This window comes from Chelonoidis abingdonii, chromosome 1, assembly GCF_003597395.2.
Source record: "Chelonoidis abingdonii isolate Lonesome George chromosome 1, CheloAbing_2.0, whole genome shotgun sequence".
In the NCBI taxonomy this organism is placed as follows: Eukaryota; Metazoa; Chordata; order Testudines; family Testudinidae; genus Chelonoidis; species Chelonoidis abingdonii.
Window position 1 is genome coordinate 174,470,422 of NC_133769.1, and position 23,883 is coordinate 174,494,304.

The following is a 23,883-nucleotide window of genomic DNA, read 5'->3' on the forward strand; positions in this document are numbered from 1 at the left end:
AGGTGAGCCCGGCTCTCAAATCTCTGAACATTAACGTATGCGACTCGGAAGGTAAGTCAGTTTGACAGGATCTATTTTTCATAAACCCATGTTTATTTGTGTTAATTACATTACCCTCATTTAGTTCATTATTAATCAAGTCCTGTATTAGCTGCTCCATTATCTAGCCTGGGATCAGTGTCAGGCTGACAGGCCTATAATTGCCCAGGTCACCCTGCTTACCCTTTTAAAAATTGGCATATTATTTTTATTCCAGTCTTCTGGAATTTCCCTGGTGTTCCAAACTTTATTGAAAATCAACATGAATGGTCCAGTGAGTTCCTCAGTCAACTCTTTTTAAATTCTTGGATGCATGTTATCTGGACCTACCAATTTAAAAATGTCTGACTTTAGTAGTTTCTGATTAACATCTTCCATAGATACTAGTGGAATGGAATTAGTGTTATCAACTCCACATGATGAGTCTGCATCATTTGTTTTTTTCCCCAAATGCAGAACAGAAATATTTATTGAACACTTCTGACTTTTCTTCAATATTATTAGTAATATTGTACTTCTACAATTTTGTACTTCTACAATTTCCATCTTGTAATGGACCAATACAATTGCCAGGATTTTTGTTGTTGTTTACTTTATAAAAATTCCTTATTGTCCTTAACTCTGCTGGCCATACATTTTGCCTTGTGTCCCTTAGCTTCCCTTATTGATGTCTTATAATTCTTAACTTCTGATTTATATTCATTACCATCAACTTCTCCTTTCTTTCATTTGTTACATATTAGTTTTTTACTTTTCATAGCTGCTTTCATTTCCAGGCATGTTGGCCTCTTCTGGGAGCAGCATGGGGCCGGGGCCGCCCGAAGTAAATGCCACCCCTTTCAGTGGGCAAGTTCTGAATAACTCTGCAGTATTAAGACCAGGAGTAGAATGAGTACAGCAGGCCTAGCTATACTGGACCAGCATTTCTCTTACACCACCCAATATCCAGCATCCTGGGACCAGCCCCCCATACTTCCTCCTGCACCCCAAACCCCTCCAAGAGCCAGCCAAAAAAAAGTGGATTGATGGGTTTTCTTTTGTGCTTAATGAAACATTTGTGAAGCCTGTTTGTTTAATTTGTCAGCAGACGTATTCCACTTTTAAGTGCAGCAATTTAGAACACCATTACACAACGGCACATGCAAATTTCAGCGAAAATTACCCACCTGGAAGTAACTTAAAAGAAAAAGTAAAATTGAACAACTTGCTGCTTCACTAAAAGGCCAGCAAAAATAATACAGAGATCGAGGTCCATTGTAGAATGTTTGACAGAGGCATCTTTTGAAATTGCATGGATTTTAGCAAGACGTAAAAAGGTGTTTACGGATGCAGAGATCGTTGGAGTGTTTTCTGGCTTCTGTGGAAATCCTGTATGCTGATTTCAATAACAAAAATGCAATCTTCAAGCAAATAAAAGGGCTGCAACGTCTGACACAACCATAATCAGAAAGGTGGAGGAAATCAGAAAAGAAATCCAGCAACCGGTAACTGCAGATATTTTGGCAGCACTGTGTTTTAGCATAGCACAGATATCTGTGACATTTCACAATTGTGTGTCTGGGTTCATTTTCCCAATGAAGAATTATTCTGGGGAGAACTGCTGTGTTTAATACCTTTGAAAGGTCAAACAAAAGGGGAAAACATTTTGACTGCCCGTGGTGCGGCTTTGCTGCAGTTCATCTTTCGGCGGGGCTGTGGGGTATCCCACCGCCTTGCTCTAGTCCGCCGGCCGTAGGTTCTGCAGTCAGGAGGAATAACGCACACTCGGTTAGGGGCTCAGGCCCTTGGTCCGGGGGCTGAGTCAATAGTCAAATGGCGGCCCAGGCCCTAGGTCAGGGCGGGGCAGCCAGCAAACAGTCAGAGACTCAGGCCTTTAAGCGGGGACTGAGTCAAGAGTCCAAATATCAGCCCAGGCCCTAGGTCAGGGCAGGGCAACAAGCAAACAGTCAGAGACTCAGGCCCTTAGGCAGGGTCTGAGTCAGCACTTCAATAACAGCCCAGGCCTTAGGTCAGAGCGGAGCAGCGAACAAACAGTCAAGGACTCAGGTCTTTAATCCGGTACTGAGTCAATAGTTCTGTAGCAGCCCAGGCCCTAGGTCAGGGCAGGGCAGCAAGCAAACAGTTAGAGACTCAGGCCTTTCAGCAGGGGCCGAGTCAGTAGTTACATAACAGAAGGTCCTAGCCTCTCCAGGCCAGGGAAAAGGGGAGTCTGCCACCCAAGCAGTGGGTGGCAGGGGGGACGCAGGCCCTCTCTCTCCACTGCATCCCAGCCCGGGGCCCTAGCAGCGGCAAAGACTCGCTGCTGTCAGTGAGGATCCTGGCCGCAAAACACTGACATGGGTTCAGGCAGTGCTGCCGCCAGACTGGGGTCAGCTGCCCCTGGGCTACTTCCTAGCTCCCCCTCATAGGGTACCTGGGTTGTGCTAATGTCCTCGGCTGTCTCGAACAGCATCGGTTCCTCGGGGTGTGCAGCGAAGGGCAGGCTCGGCTCCTCCTCGGGGTAGCTGGCACAGGGCAGGCTCGGCTCCTCCTTGGGGTAACTAGGAAGGGGCAGGCTCGGCGAGTCCTCCTCAGGGTAGCAAGCGCGGGGCAGGCTCGACTGGCAGGAAGCAGCTCCAGCTGGCTGCGGCCTGCTGCTGTCTCCCAAGAGGGAGCTCGGTCGCAGACGTCTGGCCTCTGCGGAGGCTGGTTCTTCACTGAGCTCTGCAGGTGAGCTTTTATACTTCCGGGTCTGCGCTGTGACCTCTGAGGGGCGGGCGCAGGACCCAGTGGCTCCACCCACATTGGTGTTAGGGGAGTCTCATCTCTCAGTGGGGCTGTGGAGTATCCCACCGCCTCATGATACTGCCCTACTCAATTGTTTTGCTGAGAATAACTTGGGCTGGACAAAGCTAACTTCCGAGTGCACCAGATATGCGAGGGAAGAAGAATAGATTGATTGGCCTGATGAGGAAACGAAAGGAAATACCCAAATTCACTGTGTTTCATTGCATTATACACCAAGAAGCAATTGTAGGTAAATTAAAAAAATAGTGAAATGCAAAGTGCCATGCAGTTGGTTGTAAAGGTGGTCAATTTTATTGTTTCAAGAGTGCTGAATCACCAGCAGTGTCAAGCATTATTGAAAGAATTTGAGACAGAGTATGATGACCTGGTGATGCACAATGAAGTGAGACAGTTATCTCATGGCAGAGTCTTTGAAAGATTTTTGAGTCTCCTTCCTCAGATTCATGAATTCCTTGAAAGCAATGCGAAGAAGGAGAAAGATTTGAAAATCCAGAGTGGATAATTAAGCAGGCATTTTTGACTGATATCACTTGCCATTTGAATGCACTAAATCTCCAGCTGCAAGGGAAACAGAAACTTCCTAGTAACTTGCTGCGTGTCGCAACTGCTTTTCAAAACAAGATTACAATGTTATTCATTCCTGATACGCAGTTTGTTCACTTTCTAAAACTCAGAGCAATCACCTCAGAAAATCCCAAGCTTTTGAAACATTTCAGTTACAATTCATTTGTACAGGTGTTGGGAGAATTGAGGGTGGAATTCAAGTCTTGATTCAAAGATGTAATGGAGTACAAGAAGATTTTTTAATTTAACTGACAACCTCTTCCACGTATCAATGACATCTCTGTAACCAGTTATCACCGACATTTGTTCTGACTGTGCTGAACTGGAGAGTGAAATTGTGGAACTTCAGACAAATGACATTATGAAGTCTGAACTTAAGACAGGTGTTTATCCTTTCTGGAACATGGTCCCTGATATACAATACCCATTTCTGAAACATTGTGTGCAAAAAATGCTGTCATTTTTTGTCAGTACATATACCTGCGAATCTACATTTTCAAAAATGAATATTGTGAAAAGAAAACAGAGGAACAAATTGACCAACGGACATTTGGGCTGCCTTACTAGGATTGCGATGACAGATTACAAATACTGCATGAACAAAGTCAAAGAGGAACATGCACACTTTTGCTCATCCAGTTTTTAAAGAAAGTTTGTATTATTCTGCTCTTAAAAAATTTACTTGTGTAGGTGCCTTTTTAATCCATATATTTTCCTGGTTATTATTTTATAAAAGGAGTATCATTTTATTGTACAAGTAGACTTTGTTTTAGTTACACAAGTGGCTCTGTAACATTACATCATTAAGGAGTAGCAAGCAATGTGTTAATTTAGTAGTTAATGTGGCTCTCACATTGAAGGTTTTTTGCCAAAATGGTTCCCCACTTCAAAAATAGTGAAGATCACTGATCTATAATATGTAGACAGTCCAAGGATGTTTTAGTACTAGCATCATGAGACCTCTACCATATGGCACTCAAATTGAAGTCCCCCACGATGTCACAGGGTTTTTTCCCCTTCATGTTGTAGATAAGTGTGTAAGGAAGTGGTCATCCTGTTCTCTAGTGTGATTTTGTGGTCTGTGGCAGACATCAACTAATACCCCATCTTGTGCTTTATCTGTTAGGATATTGATCCATAAGCATCCAAGATCATTTTTTTTCTGAGTTAGCAGTGACTCAGAAACAGGTAATTCCATTTTTGACCTAGAGTGCCACTCCCCACTCCATATGCCCACTCAATCCTTCCTAAATAGTTTATAACCATCTATTTTAACATTTCAATTGTGCGAATCATCTAACCAGGTTTCAGTAATACCAATTAGATCTAATTTATGCTCATAAATGAGCAGTTCCAATGCCTGCTGTTTGTTACCCAGGCTCCTAGCATTGGTGTCTAGGCAATTCAAGAATTTCTTCTCTTCATGTCCTCTGGTTCCTTGATTAATTTTCTTCTACACATCTTGGATTTTGTGCTAACTGAGCGCTCATCTCTTCCATCTTTTTACCCTCCCCTTTTGCTATTAGTTTACCCCCCTCCTGCCTACTCTAGCCAGCCTATCTCTGAGAAGATTGGACACCCTTCCACTGAGGTAGAAGCCATCAAACTATACAGCTCACTCACTCCCACAGAAGGTGGACTAATGTTCCACAAAACCTAAGCCCTACACTCCACACTATTTACTAGCTAGCGATTTACTTCCTGAATCTTCTGCCTTCTTGTTTCCTTTGCTTAAGAGACAGGAAGGATCTCAGAGAAGATGGCTTGGATGGTCTTCTTTTTCAACACACTCCCAAGTTCCTCCCTCCTCACTACCCAGGGAGTGATTAGCCACTCAGAGTCTTCTAACAGCTGGGTTGATCAAAGCTCCAAGGACTAGAGCCTCCTGGCCTTTAGCAAGGCACTGATCAGAGCTCCAAGGGCTTACTCAATGGCCCATGGCCCAGTTACAGAGTCTGTACACAGAGAACAAACAAAAAATCAAATAAACAATCCACAGATGGACCAAACATACTGCTCACCAAATCCTGCTACTTCCAAACATAGAGTCTGTAGCTGCAGCTACTCCCTCTGAAACACCCCGGATCTGAAAATTTCAACCCATCCTTTTAACATTTGGTCAGTATCAGAGTTCTTTTGTTTCTGTAAAATGCTTCACTGCCAAGTGAGTTCAAAGAAGAATGATGCATGCTCATTAATGCTTTAAAGAAACCCAGCAATATTGTAATTGCATCGTATCCTGTTCAGAAGGTTTGTTTCTTGCCATTAATTATATAAAGAAATGAATTTCTCAAATGGAGCGTTTTTGAGATGGTCAGTCATTAATCTTTGTCTACAAAGGAAAATGCTTGCAAAAGCAACTTTACTTGAACAGACAGGACATCAATATTATGCGTGACATGAGGTTAATTCCATTCCCGGTCAAGGGCAGAACACAGGGTCAGTGCTCTTAGTTAATGCCCACTGGTGAAGGACCATTTTGGGACTGATTCAGATGTTACTCTGGTTCATAGCTGTCTAATTCCATTGAAGTCATTTATTTTGGATTCACACTGATGTAATAGAGGTGGTAATTTGGCCCAGTATCTTGAAAAGCCAACAAGATCTCCCTTTGTGGTTGCAGCATGGAGTGCTGTGTTTTCTTAGCCCAGACCTGGACTGGAAAGAAAGAGAAGGTGTAACATTCTACTAGGCCTAAAGAAGCAGAGCACTTCCTTATATGAAAGCCCTGGGTCTTGGACATATAGGTAGCGTTGGCCCTATTCTCTTTCCATTGCAGTCATGTGCGAGATATCTGATGTTTGGCATGGTCTGGCTATCTGACCACATTGCAGATCAGAGACTATCTCATCGAGTATCTTCTCCTAGCTACTGCATTAATGATAGATGCTTCATAAACTCCTATGAAATTAAGTGTGCATGGCTGACTTGGGTGTGCAGGTAAGTGCATTTGCAAGCCTGGCCATCTGTAGACCAAACAAATAATAGTGCTTATTGTGAAATCCACATTGGAGGGGCAAGAGGAAGCACCACATCAGTAAAAGTAGGAAAATATATGGTGCAAACTTTAAAGAACATTTTAATGTTGGGAAAAAAAATCAGTAGAAAAAAAACATTAATTGCAGATAGCTGGATTTTTTTTTTCAGAAAGCATTTCAGCTAGTCCTGGTGGAACTGTGCTGGCTTTCTATCTTTGAATACCTTTTGAAATCAAAAAGTGTTTGAGACTGATACAAAAGCAGTGTGTTGCCTTTGACAAAGCCCTGGCAAGGTTTACAGCGTTGGATGATTCACTATTACTGTGAGAAAGTTTTAGTGATGTTAGATGTTAAAATTTGCCAGGAGTGTTTTCATTTGGTGAATTTTTTGCATGTGTGCCTCTGACCTGTTACAGAGGAGAAACATTTTGTCTTATCCTTTTTTAGCACCTTTTACTAGCCCGCAAATATTGTGTGGGGAAGAGATGTATGTGCGACTCCATGGATGTATGGTATATAATCCTGGACATTTATCTGCCTTCACCCACTTGATTAGTTTGTTCAGATGCAATTCAGATCCCTAATATTAGCAGAATGTATCTTCTTAGAGAGCCATAACTCACTCTTCTGAATGAAGTACTGCAGTGCAGTTTGTAAATGATAACCTCTATGAAGAAAGGAGTTATAGAAGTCTGTCTAAGACCAGTGATACAAATGCTAGCATCCTGTTTCCTCTTGCAGAGCCAACGTGGGCAAAATTTAGTCCCTTACCCATATAACACCACTGCAGTGTAACCACTCCTAGAGTGAAGGGAGGAGACCAGATCAACAACTGGGGCATAGTCACTGAGTGGAGAGGAAATATTGGCTAAAAACACCAGCATAAACTTTACTCTCACAATGTTTGCCCTAAAACATCTCAGTGCAGATTTTTATAACCTGCCCTCCATTTTTCTGCACTTGCAATATGTTGATATTAATCATAATGATCCCTACCTAGATTCTGTTAGCACCTAAAACACACTAGGTTCTTTCTAAAGTCTGAAGAGCAAATAATTGCAGGAACTATTATTTGTGGGTGCCGCTCATGTTATGCAAGTACCTTACAGGACTGCACCCACACATCAGATAGATGAATATCTAAGTGATACGAACTGTGACTATCAAGGGCATCTCGCTGCCCCAAGCACGGAGGGTCCGCTGGTCCCACGGCTTCAGTGGACCTCCCGCAGGCATGGCTGCGAGAGGTCCGCTGAAGCTGCGGGACCAGCAGACCCTCCACAGGCACGCCTGTGGGTGGTCCACCAAAGCCACGGGACCAGTGGACCCTCCGCAGGCAAGCTGCCAAAGGCACCCTGCCAGCCACCCTAGCAGCGACTGGCAGAGCGCCCCCCCACGGCTTGCTGCCCCAGGCACGCGCTTGGAGCGCTGGTGCCTGAAGCCACCCCTGGTGACTATAAATAATGGTGCCTGGAAAATTGTAGTTTCCGTGCAGACTGAGCTGCCCAGGTCAGCCTCTAGCTAGGTCCTTAAAGTGGACCGGCTGGATATTCAGTTTCTGTCCATTGACAATCTTATGGCATCCCCAAAGCTTTTAGTAACTGCATGATCGCTGGCTGGCTAACAGCATTCCTTAATGAACTCGCTTTGTAAGGTGAAAATGACTAATGAAACCTTGGAAAAGGGCCATTCTGGTATCCTACGTGTTAGTGACAATGTAAAATTGGTGCCTGGAATGTCCAAAACAGCTAGAGCTGTCATCCTCGAAAAGCAGTTGAAAAGCCTATTATTTGAGGAATGGTATTCATTTTTTTCTGTTCAATCAGAGAGCTTTCTTTTCTCCTTTTGTTCTCCTGGTACTTTATTTATTAACATCAAATATTGTTTTAAGAATTGTAATTTTTTTTTAAAAGCTGTTTTTATGCATGATCCAAATTCTGTGGATTTACACTGGTGTAATAGAGCAGAAGTCAGTAGAGTCATTCTGGGCTTATAACTGATGCAGCTAGCTCCAGTCCAACATATGCTTAGTTTTAAGCATGTGAGTAGTCCCACTAAAGTTAAACACATATTTAAGTGCTTTTCTGGACTCGGGTTGTTGAGAACAATACTAATTATTATGAATTATTATGTTATAATTTATTATTAATAAAGTTTGGATCTGTCTCTTTTGCTTCCTTGAAGGTGGCAATCCCTGGGATAAAATTAAACAATATGGCTGATCCTCAGTCACTCTAAGGTCAATATATACCACTCTGGAGTGCGAAGGAACCTTAAAGTGGTTGTGTATGTACGTATTAAAGGGCCTTCATGTAAATTAGAATTCAACTCCACATCTGGATTTCAGGTGCTAGAAAAATGTGCAAAATATTGTATGCAAAATGTGAAAACACAGAAGCTGATAAACTTTTCTCATTAATCTTACTTCTTGCCTGTAACGTCAACCCAGTTTAATTGATACTGGCGATATTAAATCATTAAGAAAACCCACCATTAATTTAGGGAACATGGATTCATATTTGAACAGCAAATGAGCTTTGAGTTACTGAAATTTTTTATACTGAAGATTACCACAGATTCTTACATAAGACATTTTATCATCAGAACAAGATGTGTACAGTTTAAAGGAATCAAAGATATGCAAATACACCTTGAAATGAAAAGAAAGGTCTAGATTCTCCTTTATTGCATGTTTAAAACATTGAGGCATTTACACATTCAAAAGTCCAACAGAGCTTTACGTAAGACTAGAATACACTGAAGTATCTGTATTTTGTTTCCTGTACAGATAGTGCCCAGATCAGAAACCTGTGTGATTTAGTGTGACTTAACTATTTCCTATGTTCCTTAATTTCCTGTCTCTCTAGGATTTACAAAACAAAAAATCCAAACTTTTTTTCTTGTGTTGTACACATGTTGACATAAAGGTCTGTCATGTTGACATTCTTATTTCATGTTTCTATGATTGTTGTGGAAGATAAGGAAGCTGAACAAGCATAACATCTACTTTCCTGAAGACAATTTGAGTTTCTGGGGCTGTTGCTACTAAATTGCAAATGCAGTAATTATTTAATGACATGTTTAGATTGTCTGATTCACCAAAGCCCCATTTCAGCATGTAATTCAAATTGATTTCAATTGGCCCTAAGCATGTGCTTAAGTGCTTTACTGACTTGGATCCAAATAAGATAAGTGCAGTGGGTGCTGGCATTTTTTCCATAAGTATTTAAAGGAGATGGAAACTTAAGCAATTTTGCATCATGATACCACTTCACTGTGTTGGGTCATTAGCTGACTGGTGATTAGCCATTGGAGACTTGCTTCAAGTGATCTTTAAGGTTTCCTTTTATCAGTGAGCAGCAGTACTGGTGCCGAGTCAAACTCTGTGAGGGACCTGAGACTGGCTTCCCTGGGAAACCATAGCAAACATTCATCCATTATACTCATCATGTTATACAGTAAGGCCAGGGTGAGAAGTGAAGTTAAAGAGGGAGGTGGGAAAGCAGCTGACAAAATACAGTTGAAAAGTTAGGCCCAGATTTTATGCTCTGAGGTACGTTTACGTTGTGCAGTACCTCACACCACAAGGAAACCCGTTTATTTTAGTGGAATTCCCAGAGGAATTAAGGTAGTTCTCAAAGTGAGTAAGAATGGCATGATCCATCTCTTCGTAAGTAAATTTCTAATCCTGGGGCAACAAATATATTACAATTAGGTCTCTAGGAAGCAAACCCCAATTCAGGTATTTTGACAGATAATAGTTTTGTGACTGGAGGTGAAAGGTAGTCACTGCTTATGCCTGTTCTCTCCTTTGTTTGTTTGTTCAGCTTGACTAAAATGCTAGAACAGCCAGAATTACTGCTTGTGTGAAAATGAGACAGGGAAGGGAAAGCCCACTCAGAAGAGATTAAGGAAGCCAGAAATGTGTGAACTGGATACTTCCCAGAAAACTCATTCCTTCCTGCCTTAATCAACTTTTCTTGTTAATCTGGCTGAGAGCGGAAATGGCATTAAGCGTGACATGGCTGTAAAATTTCGGGCTTCGTGTAAATAAACAACTCTTGCTGAAATATGGCTTTCAAACGCAGCTGTATCCCTCTCTCTATAGGTCCCCAGAAGCGGAAGTGATAGGGATTTTATCCCCAGTTTTGAGGGACTGGCCTGAGGAGAGAACTAGTTTGACAGATTTCTGTATGAAGGAATGACTAGGAAACTCTGGACTGTGAGATTCCTCATGAATGGGGAAGTCTGTTCGTTTACCAGTGAGGCCCCTAGCTTTATTTGGTAAATTCCAATTTGGTGTCCTGTAACTCTGACTGATGGTGCTTCATCCGTGCAACTCACCCGCATAAAACTGCTGGCCTTTGTTTTCTGATAATAGCATGGTACTGAATTAATTTTTAAGTGTGGCAGTGTGTCCCTCTTAATGGAGCTCTGAATCTAACAAAGTACAATGCTGGGATTCCTTGATGGAAAACATGGAAAGAATTAATGTTAACCCTAAGCTAGTCTGTCCCAAGGAGTAATCAAATATCATTTTGTGTCATTTTGATATGTTCTGTGGAAGTGTATAACACAAGTTGAAATGTACCTATAAAAGGAGGCTTTGAGTGGAAAAGTTGGTCCAGCACATTATAAGGATTACAAAGCCACTTTATGAATTTCTTTCTTTTTAGAAAATATGTGATATTTAATAAAAGCTTGGGGTTGGATGTTGTTCCCCGAAATAATGCTGTGATTCAGAAGTCTGACAGGGGCCTTGGGCTTATAACTTTAGACTTTCCAAAACCTTCTAAGACATTTTCATACATTTTGTTTCAGAAAGTTAAATGAAAACAATGTTTAGATTCAAACCTGCTGGTAGCACTTGCCACCCAAACACCATAGCTTTGTGTTAAAGCATCAGAACCAAGAGTGACAGCCAGACTGGCCTGATTTGACTCTTCAAGCTGGGTAAAATACAAAAAGGGAACAGCAACAATGGTGAAAAAAAGATGGTTCCACCCAAACGAAAATCTTTAAACTAGATTTAATCACTGACATGGATAAGAACATTTTCACAGGATTTTAGTCTTCATCATGTCCTTTTATCGCTGAAAAAAAGTGGGAGTTTTTTAATCATCCCAAATTACATTAAGGAGATAGAAACACTCCAGTTGAACTCCTTTCTCAGAACATCTTGAGTAAAATAATACAGGTTTCATTAAGACATGAGACTCATTACGCAAATTATATCTGAAGGGTGAATGCTAGTTTAAGAATTCATTCATTTCATTTGCAATCAGTGGGCACGAGTGAGATCGAATGTCATTGTGTTTAGAGAAGGCTTCATCCAGATCCAGCTGTATGTCATTGACCTTTACCTCCATGCAGCCATTATAAAAGGCCGTCAGTAGTGTAGCACCAACGGGAACATCTGCACAGAAACCACATTAAATGAATTACGCCAAGGCTTCCAACATGCTATGTGCTTTTCAGATGAGTAAAAACATGGAAACTTTCCATTTCTCATCAGTCAAGGATCCATCGCAGGAAATGGCAGCTTAATAGGAAACATTTCACTTCACTCCATAAACTCTTCTTCCCCTTGTTTGAGTGTTTAAGATGAAGTTCACAAACTGAGGAAGGTTAGGATGATTGCAATATGCATTAGAACAGTGGTCCCTAAACTTTTCACATCGTGCCCCCCCTTACCTCTGTCCACACCACACCACCCAGCCCGGAAGCTGGGGCTGCAGCTCCCGGGAGCAGGGGGAAAAGGTACGGAGAGGGGTAAGGGAGTTGAGGCTGGGGCTGGAGTCGTGGCTGGGCTGGGAGCCAGGGACGAAGGTGGGGCAGGGACGGGGATGGGGCTGGAACCGCAGCAAGGGCTGCATCCAGGAGCAGAACCGTGATGGTGGGGACTGGCAACTGGGGGCGAGGCTGGATGGTGCTCCCTTCCCACTCCTTATGGGGGCTGTCCCGGGCCCTGCCTCACCCCCTACCCTGAACATGCCCAACAGTTTGGGGACCACTGCACTAGAACCTTCCTCTAATCTAAAAACCTAACAAAATGGAAGATTTTCAAAATAATATATACTTTACTGATTGGAGAGTGTTAATACCATATTTCCTGGCATCCCTAGTTTTCTTGTCCTGACCTAGTAACAGATGTTTATGTATTTAAAGTTCACTGTTAAAATAATCTTTCTATCTGGCCAAAAAACTGCTCTAGATTCCAATCCACTGTTCAAAAACAGGGGACCCATGAGAATGCTACAAACTAGTTTCATCATTTCTTCTTTCCAGTGACTTCTCTGTAAAAGTCCCACACTTTCCATTTCTAATCTATTCAGTGGTTAAACTAGGGCAATATCAACCAATGATGTATTGTCAGCGAATACTACATTTACTCCATTACAAATGCTCAAGCAGGCATTACTATGAGGCATAGAGTACAACAAACTTCTTGTGAGGTAGGTTGGAATTGATCCAAAGTCTGGAGCCTCAAAGAGATTTAGGACTGTAACTCACTCACCTGATTTTAATAGGAGTTAGGAATCTAAATATCCTTGAGGATCTGGTCATGAGCACATTCAGCAACTAGAACAGACTGGGTTAGAAGCTGATGTCAAGAATGTCATCTAACACTCCTGCACAATGTGATTATCTCTAAAGAACCTATCGTTGATGATCATACAGGCTTGCCGTGAAATTTTTTCAGTGATTGTGATTCTCCCAGGAGCAGATTACACACACACACCCCAAGTCAAGACGAGGTTAATTCCTGTGATTCCAATCAGCCCCAACCGGCTGCATTTGTGTGGCTTCTCAGGCCTGGGGGAGGGCCCTTAAAAAGGAACAATTCAGCACAGTTGGGGTGATATTCTGAAACAAGCAGAGCTAGTGCCTCCAAACTGGGGTCCTGTGTTACTAACTGATGAACAGTTGGAGAATGAGGCTGGCTTGAGCCCTCTGAGGAAAATGGGCTGGTCTGTTTTTTTCCGTTGTGACCCCCAGGGACTAAGCCTTGGCTTTAACAATGCAGGTGAGTGGGAACCGAGACTGCCTGTCGCTGAGACTGAAAGACTATTTCCCTCTCCTTTGCACGAGGATGAAGGCCCGAAGTCCTGAGGTGACATGTACCCAGTCAATATGGGGATAATTGAAATCCCCCCACTATTACTGAGTTATTTTGATAGCCTCTTTAATCTCCCTTAACGTTTCATCATCACTATCACTGTCCTGGTCAGGTGGTCGAAAATAGATCCCTACTGTTATATTCTTATTAGAGCATGGAATTACTACCCATAGAGATTCTATGGCACATGTGGATTCATTTCAGATTTTTACTTCACTTGATTCTACATTTTCTTTCACATATAGTGCCACTCTCCACCCCCACCCCGCACGACCTGTTCTGTCCTTCCGATATATTTTGTACCCCGTTCACCAAGTACACGTTCTTCAAGTGTGAATGTTGGCTCATTAGCCAATAGCGATACTTGATTTAAACCAGCATCTCATTTCCTACAGCTTTGTTTACACTGCAGCTAGCACTGTGCTTAGGCCCGCCAACAGGGGGGTGGGAGGAAATGGGGCAACTGACCAGGGGCCTAGGAGATTTAAAAGGGCCTGGAGACCCCTGAATGCCACCAGCAGTGCAGCGGGGCTAAGACAGACTTCCTGCTGGCCCTCGCTCTGCACTCTTCCAGGAAGAGGCCTGCACGTCACTGAGGCCCTTGGGGTGGGGGACAGGGGAGCTCCACGCGCTGCTCCCACCCCAAGCGCCAAATCTGCAACTCTCATTGGCCAGGAACTGTGGCCAGTGGGAGCTGCGGGGGGCAGTGCCTGCAGACAGCAGCATATGGAGACCCCCTGGTTCCCCTCGCCTAGAAGCCGCTGCCAGAGGGGTGTGCCAGTCGCTTTCAGGAGCCATCTGAGGTAAGTGCCGACCCCCTGCCCTCCTCCTATACCCCAACCCCCTGCCTCAGCCTAAAGCCTGCACCCCAAATCCCTCTGAGAGCCTGCACCCCCTCCCGCCCCCAAACTCCATCCCAGAGCTTGCACCCCGTACCCCAACCCACTGCACCAGCCTGGTGAAAGTGAGTGAGGGTGGGGGAGAGCAAGTGATGGAGGGAGCAGGAATGGGGTGAACAGAGGGTGGGGCCTCAGAGAAGGCATGGGACAGGGGCGTGGTCTCATGGAAGGGGAGGGGAAAGATTCTTTGGGTTTGCGTGATTATACAGTTGGCAACCCTACTGGGTGGGCACGTAGAAGCCCTGTCTGTGCTGGAAGAGCATGCTCAGCGCAGTCAGCAGCTCTCTGGGCACCAGCCAGTGCAGGCGCAGCACGGCCCAAATATCAGCCAGATCCTGTCCATGCGGGCACGGCTTGTGCATGTGTGGGTGTCCATTGTCTCTTCTGCCCTGGGTCCCGGAATTGCTGTCAATGGGTCTGACTGTGCTTGTAATAGCTATGTTTAAATACTGGGTAAAGAACTTCTTGGAATTCACAGCAACTACGTTTCTTTCTTCACTTATCTTTTTAAAAAGGCTTTTATCTGAAACTTCCTTGTTCAGAACGTAGTGTAGTTCAAGTAGTCTATTTACTGATCTCTACTAATAAGCACTGGCTTTATCTCGTTTAGACACAGTGGACACAATTAAAACATTGATGGCTTACCACTCACAGTAACTAATGTTAGTGCAGTATTTGGTATGTTCTCTTGTCTAAGTATAGAGAATGGTGAAGATCAAATTTGAACAGCACTCATCTAGTTTGCTGCTGCTAAGTTTATTTTGGTTTTCAATCCATTGCATACATATTCAAAAGTTAAGACAGGACAAATATCCTTCCCATGTCTTCTTGTAACCCTCTTTTGTGCCTATATTCTGAAATACATTCACACCCTCATTACCAGGATGTGCAATAAGACTTGTGGGGAACAGATCTCTTCCTCTCCTCCCACACACTAGGAGGTTGCAGAGGTGACTGACAATGCAGCCCCAAGGATGCAGTAGCATCTGCAGTTGTAATGTTCTTCCTCTACAGCAGTGGTTCTCAATCAGGTGTACGCAGAGCTTTTCCAGGGGGTACAGAAACTCATCTAGATATTTGCCTACTTTGACAACTAGCTACATAAAAAGCACTAGCGAAGCCAGCACAAACTAAAATTTCATACAGACCATGATTTGTTTATACTGCTCTATATATTTATATTTCAATTGATTTATTTTATAATTATATGGTAAAATGAGAAAGTAAGCCATTTTTCAGTAACAAGAGTTGTGACACTTTAGAATTTTTATGTCTGATTTTGTAAGCAAGTAATTTTTAAGTAACTTGGGGGTATGCAAGACAAATAAGACTCCTGAAAGGGGTATAGTCATCCTGAAAGGTTGAGAGCCACTGTTCTACAGTGGTGGGAGGGTGGAGAGGATGCAGCACTTGATTCTCTGGCCCCAGATGCCCACGTGCTGGCCTTACCTGTGCATTGTCTTGAAGGAAACCCATGTACAGGTAGTTTCCCTGCCGTGCAAGGGGTATGCACTTCCCCCTTCCTCTCCCCCACCCCCAACCCAGCACTAGGGTTGCCACCCTCCAGGATTGTCCTGGAATCTCCAGGAATTAAAAATTAATCTTTAATTAAAGACTGTCATGTGATGAAACCTCCAGGAATACATCAAACCAAAATTGGCAACCCTACTCTCCACACCTCTCACGTAGCTGACTCATCCTGCTCCCACTGAAACTACAGAGAAGGGGGCTGGATATGCCCCTTGGGACAGGTTTGTTTTTACAAAACATACAACACAGAAAAGTATATGCCAATTCAAAACTGCCTGTCAAGCTTCTAAGATGTCTTGGGAAGCTAATACTTTGTCTTTCCCTATAGTCCCTTTAGCCAGAGGATGTCAAAAACTTTTACTAACAATAATTTAGCCCCAAAACCACCCTATGATTTAGGTGTCTCCCCCACCCCAGGTTTCAAGTTAGCATATAATTTTCCAAATCCAATGCCTCATGGCATTGATGCACATCCATAGCATGCCTTCTCAGATATGGTTGCACAAGATAGGAGTTGTAGGGCTGAAAATTCACTTACAAATTGTTTAAACAAAACAATGAGTCTTTTTAACCCACTTAACTTTCATATTTCCTGCTATCCTGGAGGCTGTCAACCACCACCTGAAAGTATGATTGTTGTAACCCCATTTTCCCTGTTTCCTCCTCCCAGCTTTCTCTCCTTCAATTAGTTTTAAATGGATGGTTTAGACAATATCTAAAGCTGCTGCAGTTTGTTGAAACTATCAGTAGATGGCACTTCAGGAGTTCTCATCACTCTTAAGCAAAACAAAAAAAAAAACAGAAAACAAAAATCCTCACAACACACCACCATTTTCTCCTGGGTATAGGTGCCATAGGATCATTTCCAAAAATAGACCTTTGGAGAGAAGCTCTCCTGCTGGGCTGTTAAGATAGCGCCTTAACGTTACTATTGAAGTACCAGGTTGCATCAAAAGTTATACAAATTGACTCAAAAATACAAGGATAAAAATAGGTAATTGTTAAAAAAACAAACAAACAAACAAACAAACACCACCACCACACCCCACCACAACAACCCAGGATTTTAAGTAAGACTAATGCATTCACATCAATGAAAAGAAATAAAATTCACCTGGAATGCCACCTAAGTAGGTAACAATAGGTCCCTTCATTACTTGATCCAGGATGGACAGTTGTTGCTCTTGCTCAGAATTGATGTTTTGTGTTTGTGAATCAGCAGTCAGTTCAAGCAGCTGTTTGTTTACTCTGAGTCCTAGCAGCATTCTTTTGGAGGTACACAACCTCTCTGACTCCAGCCGGGCAACAATGACGTTCTCAATAGTCACAATGATTTCCTAGGCAAAAGAATAAAAAATATCTCAGACAGAACTCCAGCACTTATTTATTTAGTTATGATGCATTTTACATTTGTAAGGAGAAACTGGAGGAAACATTACAGCCAAAGTTTTTCAAAACAGATGCTTGAAATTGGGAAATCCACTGAAGTCAATAGAAGCTGCTGGGTTGTTCAGCACTTTTGAAAACCGAAGCCACTTGTTTAGGTGCCTAAATTTTATATTTAGGAGTCTCTCTTTAGGTATTCATGTTAGAAAATCTTGATCTAGATTTCTGAGATTAAATCCTGGTCCTGTGGTAGTCGATGGAAGTTTTGACACTGACTGTAATGAGGCCAACATTTTACCCCTAGTATCTACTATAGGCAGTTTAAAAAAGAAGTATGTATTGATCCTCATATACATATAAGCACATACAGCCTTCTGTCATGCTACTTGCCACAACTGAGAATTCAAGGACTGGAAGACCTATTTATATATTGGCTTTTTTATGCAGTTCATCACTGTTTTAGTGGAGCACCTAGCAAACAATTAATTCAGCCTCACAATGCCCTTGTGAAGTATATTAAGTAGCTAAGATTAGTCCCATTTTACACATAGAGAATGAAGAGAGTTTAAGTCAAAAGAGCTATGCTGATTTACACCAGAAGAGGATCAGACCCAGAGTTACTGTGATAACAGTAAGATCACCTGTGAGTTAGGGGAGTTGGAGTCTACTATGGACAAAGCAAGAGGCACTGTTTTGCCAGAGACCAAGGCAAACATCACACCAGTGCCTGTGGATGGGCGAATAGTCAATGTTATGTTTATTAGCCATTCTTTGTCATTGGTAAAATTATCTGTTTAAAAGAAAAGAATGAAATTAATGAACCCGAAAAACACCTTTTACAAGCATCCAAATACTATTCAGTTATTTACAAGCATTCCCCCTTACAATTTAATCTATATTCCCACTATGAAAAATAAAGCTAAATCTGCAGTGAAAAGGTGAGCTTTACATTTCTAGCTTTCCCCAAAATTTCTAATATTAAACATATAGAAAGAGACATTTTAAGCTTGAGTTTTTTTCTTGCCTTTTCAGCTTGCTGGTCTTCCTTTTTTATTTATTACCTCTCTCTCTGCCATATTCATAAGAGGGCTGTTTATAAGGTTAAGCCAGAAAAAGCCTGACAGGTTGCTCATAAAATTTTGCTACTGAGCAGAAGGTTGATAGCTTAAACACGCATTTAACATCACACACAGGAATAGTTCCATTGCTCCAATGGGAATTCTCATGAGTAAAAGTTATATAGGTGCTAAAGTGTTTGCAAGTTCAGCAGCTAAAAGGGATGCCCATATTTATTAACTGTTTTTTTTCTTAATTTCACACTAATAAGGCACCATGTTACTTAGTATCACAATCAGCACCAGCACTGTACCGTGCTCGAATCTAATTCCATATGACTATTTCATTTGGGGCTCAAACCACTCTGTGATGTCAATAGCTAAACTTCCATTGATAAAATGGGAGCTGAATCAGACCCTTGAGAGATGGAAAAACCCATTTGATCAAGTCCATGCTGATAGAGGCCTTTGCAGAAATTAAGCTGATAATGTGTGAGGCCAGAACCTACACTCATTACTCAAGCAAAACTCCCTCTGAAATTAGTGGGAACCTTGCCCAAGTCAAGGGTGCATGAGGGAAGCCCATACTCTTTTGCCATTCATTAGTTCAATCATCAGTCTAGCATAAAGAAAAGTTGGAGAAGGCAGAAAAATACTTACTATAGTTTATATGAAATTGTGCCATGCCAGTGCCAGGGTAGTAGGACCCTTTCCCCACAGTTACTAAACAATGTTTGCTTTGTTTTTCTTGAATAACTTCTTTTATGCCTGAACTTCCCTGATTCATCAGGTTCCAGGCACGAATGCACCCATCTAGTCGAGGGTTAAGCTGCAGAAGAGTTACATTCAGATTTTTGTGTTGCATATAGATTTACTCTAGAAACATTGTTAATCAACAGAGAATGAGTTACTTGATATGACAATTTATTTCTGGTGAACAGTAATGCAGAGTTATATTAATGCCATAGCTTACAGCACTGATCTTCAGAGCTATCTTTGAATCAAATTGTTGTTTGCAGCGTTGTAGCCATGTTGGTCCCAGGATATTAGAGAGAACAAGGTGGATGAGGTAATATCTTTTATTGGACTGACTTCTGTTGGCATGAGAAACAAGCTTTTTAGTTTACAAAGAGCTCTCTTCAGGTCTGAGAAAAGTACTCAGGCCTGGTCTACGCTGCAGGGAGAGGTCAACATAAGCTGCCTCACATTAACCTAACTCTGTAACCATCTGCACTGAGGCTATGTCTACACTAGAGACCTTACAGTGGCACAGCTGTGCCAATGCAGCTTTTTCTCACCCTTCAACAATCTACGTTTTGCCAACATAAGCAGTAGTGTAGACCTAAAATGTACCTCCCACCAATGTAACTTATCCACTACACTGACTTAATAACTCCACCTCTGCGAGAGGCATAGCACTTAGGTCGATGTAATTAGGTTGTTGCTTAGATCAACTGTTGCAACCTTTCAGAAACCACCCCACACTGACAATTAAATCAGTGCAAGCACTCCTGGTGAGGACTCGCACCACTAAAATAAGGAGAGTAATGTGGCCATGCAAAAGTGATGTAATTCATGCGGTGGCTTAATTTTGTAGTGCAGACTTGCCCTCAGAGTTTCACAGATAAATAAAAGGTGGAACAGATTGTTTAGCATAAGTAGTTAACACATTCTAAGAGACCATTCAAGGTCAAGTGATCTGTTAACACCTCTCCAGTCATGGGACAAAAAAAAACAGGAGACGGTTAGTGCATGAGTTATAGATTGTTGTAATAAACCACCAACCCAGAGTCTTTATTAAAACCATGATTTATAGCAGGGGTGGGCAAATGATGGACCGCAGGCCGTCTTCAGCTGGCCCCTGAGCCGCACCAAGTGGCTCAGCCCTGCTACACCCAGGGCGCTGGGTTGGGGCCATAACACGCAGCTCAGCCCACTCCGAGGGGGCACTGGGTTGGGGGCTACACCCCTGAGCCTATTCCCATGCCCCAACCCCCGTATCAGCCCTGATCCCCTGCCACTCTCTAAACCCCTGGATCCCAGCCCAGAACACCCTCCTGGACCCCAAACCTCTCATTCCCAGCCCCACTCCAGAGCCCACACCCTTAGCTAGAGCCCGAACCCTTTCCTGCACCCTTGTCCCAGACTTGATCCTTCTCCTCCCACCCTTTGAACCCCTGAGTCCCAGCCCAGAACACCCTCCTAAGCTCAAAACTCCTCAGCCCCACCCAGAGCCCATACCCCCTCCCAACCCCAATTTTGTGAGCATTCATGGCCCTCCATACAATTTCTATTCCCTAATGTGCCCCTCAGGCCAAAAAGTTTGCCCATCCCTGATTTATAGTGTCTAGCAAAGTTATGAATGTGAGTTCCCAGGCTCATCTTTTTTAAAGTGTTTTGCATCTTTCCTTTGAGGATGAGGACTGAGAGGTCAGATATGGAGTGATCATTTTGTGAGATGTGTTTGCCCTTGGGTAATATGGTATTTTTGTCTCTGGGGGGCATTTAGAGTACTGGATGAGGTACACCACATTGTGATAGGCATGGGTAGGACCAGCACCGTCTCTAGTGGGGTGCGGGGCCCAGAGAGGAAGTAACAGATTTGTCTCTTCTGGGGCTGACCGCGCCAGTCAATTGCACTAGCCCATGGGGCCCCCCAAAGTGCGGGGCCCAGAGGAGTCGCCGTGATTCGCCCTACCAAAGAGATGGCTCTGGGTGGGACCCGTGGATCTTGAATGATATGTTGTGGGGGGGGGGGCGGTCATTGTAGCAGTAGAGATATGTCTGCAGGTTTTCCATCTTTTGTGGCAGAGTCTGGTGCTGCTTTAAGTTAAGGAGTCCTTGTCTGTGGGGAAACTTGCTTCTGATATGAAGCTGGGGGGGTCATCTGAAGGCCAGAAAAGGGGGTTGAGGGAAGATTTCTTTCAAGATATGGTCCCCACTGAGTATGGACTGTAATTGTTTAATGATACTCCATATGGCTTCCAATGTGGAGGGGTAAGTGACAACTAGGGGTGAGTGATCAGAGGAGTTTTTTTTCTGCAGTGAAGCAGGTTCTGTCAGGGATGTTTCGGTGGCACATTCTATTATGCGACCTACTTCTACAAATGCCCCAACAACTATGTGGGTGAAACTAGACAATCACTATGCTCTCAGATGAACTCGCACAGAAAAAAAATGATAAAAAGATAAAAACACTGTATTTCCCAAAGGCAAACACTTTTTTCACAAAACAATCACTCCATTTCTGACCTCTCAGTCTCGTCCTCCTGCACAGTACCTTGAAAAGAGGAGCCTGGGAGCTTAAATTCATCATTTTACTAGACTCTAAAAATCATGGTCTTAATTAAGACACTGGATTTATGGCTTATTACAAAAATCTGTAACCAACTAACTTCCCTCCACACTTTATTATCCCATCACTGGAATGGTGTTAAGGGACCACTTCACCTTGAATAGTCTTTTAGAATATATGTTAACAACTTACACTAAACAATCTGTTCCATTCTGTATTTAGCTGTGACAGGCTGAGTACCTACCTTTTCCAGACCTAAAGAAGAGCTGTGTATCGCTCAAAAGCTTGTATCTCTCACCAACAGAAGTTGGTCCAATAAAAGATATTACTTCACTGGTATTTTGTCACCCACACTCACTTTGTGTCTCTTTGAAATCAAAGGCACATACAGTAGCGCAGCTTTCAGTCAGCACTGCTGAGCCAATAAGCTTTTCCCATTTGGTACCACTGGCAAGCAAAGAATAGACAGTCAAAATTTAAGTTCAAACATACTGTAGCCAAACTTTTCTCTTCTGCTTGGCTGTGTCTACTGCGCTGTAGCTAGGGGGCCATGGCTATTAGTATTGTTTGTTGGCTGAGAGTTTGACTCATCAGCCCAAACAACATTTCTAGAATTATTTCACATTGGGAAAGAGAATATTCATTGAGAAGCAGTCAAATATTTTTACCTTTTTGCCTCCCTGTCACACTGCAAGCAAAAACAGATTATTTAAAAAATGAAATATTACAAGCACTTTTTTTTGTTAGTGGACTGCTGGCTTGTTTTCAAATGTAAATTATTTTCTAGTCCACATGTAAAGTGTTGGATAGAAATTCTTTTACACATATGAAGAACAGATACTGTATGGGCAATGGTAATGGAGACTTCCTTCCTCTAGCGTGAAAAAAAAAGTTTCAGTCTTCATAACCCATTCACTTGTTGCCTCTCTGCTGAGATTGCCAGTTACTGTGATAATTACTGGGTCTGCACAAGAGGTGACTGCACAGACCTACAGCTGCTGAGAAGGGTGAGTCAGGTGACTCATGCGTAGGGTGACCAGATGTCCCTATTTTATTGGGACAATCCCAATATTTGGGGCTTTTTCTTATATAGGTGCCTATTACTCCCCACCCCCACCCCCTGTCCCCATTTTTCACACTTGCTGTCTGGTCACCCTATTCATGCCCCCTGTGCAGGGCGGGTAGGGCAGGGTAGAAATGAAGGCTCCTTGCTCTTCCTTCAACCCCACCCCCGCCACAGACACATGAGACCAAGGCACAATCTGGCACTAAGAAAGGACACATTTGTACAATATGCTCTCAAGATAACTACTGGTGGCTATATAGCTTGGGAGTTTTAAAATGAGATTAGGAAATGTACTCTTAGGCACAATCCTGCATAGGACCCTGGAAAATTGATTAGATTACCTGAGACTGCTTTAATTGCTGTGATTCTATAATTAAAACCTGAAAATGGGCAGACCGCAAAGCTTCATGGATATTCATTTTCAAACAAAAATGGCACCAATGGCATTTTCATTTTCTACCTACTTACCTCCCTGTATTTTGTCTCCCTAGTGATACATGGGTAACCACCATATAAGGAGAAGCAAACAAGAAAGCAGCCTTAATCAGGAGGTATTTTTAAGTTACCGGTTTAATGAGGGTGTCGCCGACTTTGCGAGGTAATCCTGCAATGTACACCTTAGTTTCCAGGAAGCCATTTGATGGTTTGAACAGACTTCTAGGGCTGTTGATATTCATCACTGCTTCTTTTGCTATTTTTACACTTATACTGTGTTCTAATTCTTCCACTGAGACCTAGGATTAAAAATAATATACTATATATGTTGAACATACTGATTACAGAAGGAGGAGTAGTGAGCCTCGTGTTAAGGTTACCGAACACGTCCCAGTATTTAAAAAACAAAAGCCCACCACCCAGAAACCTGCCTTTCTCTTTTTTAAAAATACATATATATATCCATATAGCGACTGGATAGCGTAGTGGTTAATAGTGCTGCCCTTTGATATGGGAGACCGCCCTTTGATACGAGAGACTGGGGTTCAAATCCCGGTTGGTACCCAACTTTCCAGTAGGGGTCCTTGGGCAAAAGACCCCCTAACGCTTCACCTGCCTACCTCAAATATGACAGTGACATGAACTAGGAGAGTCATGCCGGCTCGGACGTCGCCTGGATTAACAAGGTCCGCACCAGATGTTGAGGAACCAGAACAATCTGACGATAAG

The 23,883-nt window shown here is 42.8% G+C and overlaps 1 protein-coding gene across 3 annotated transcripts in view; it reads right to left on the bottom strand.

Moving 5' to 3' along the window:
• Positions 1-9,025: 9,025 nt before the first annotated feature.
• PROS1 (protein S) overlaps positions 9,026-23,883 on the bottom strand; it is a 50,069-nt gene continuing 35,211 nt past the window's right edge. For all 3 annotated transcript variants that reach the window (XM_032795095.2, XM_032795099.2, XM_075072739.1), the window contains exons 11-15: positions 23,286-23,453; positions 19,019-19,187; positions 17,945-18,093; positions 17,032-17,254; positions 9,026-11,784 (exon numbers count right to left, since the gene is read on the bottom strand). In XM_032795095.2, the coding sequence (XP_032650986.1) occupies positions 11,618-11,784; positions 17,032-17,254; positions 17,945-18,093; positions 19,019-19,187; positions 23,286-23,453 (876 nt within the window). In that variant the 3' untranslated portion in view covers positions 9,026-11,617. The remainder of the gene's footprint in view (positions 11,785-17,031; positions 17,255-17,944; positions 18,094-19,018; positions 19,188-23,285; positions 23,454-23,883) is intronic.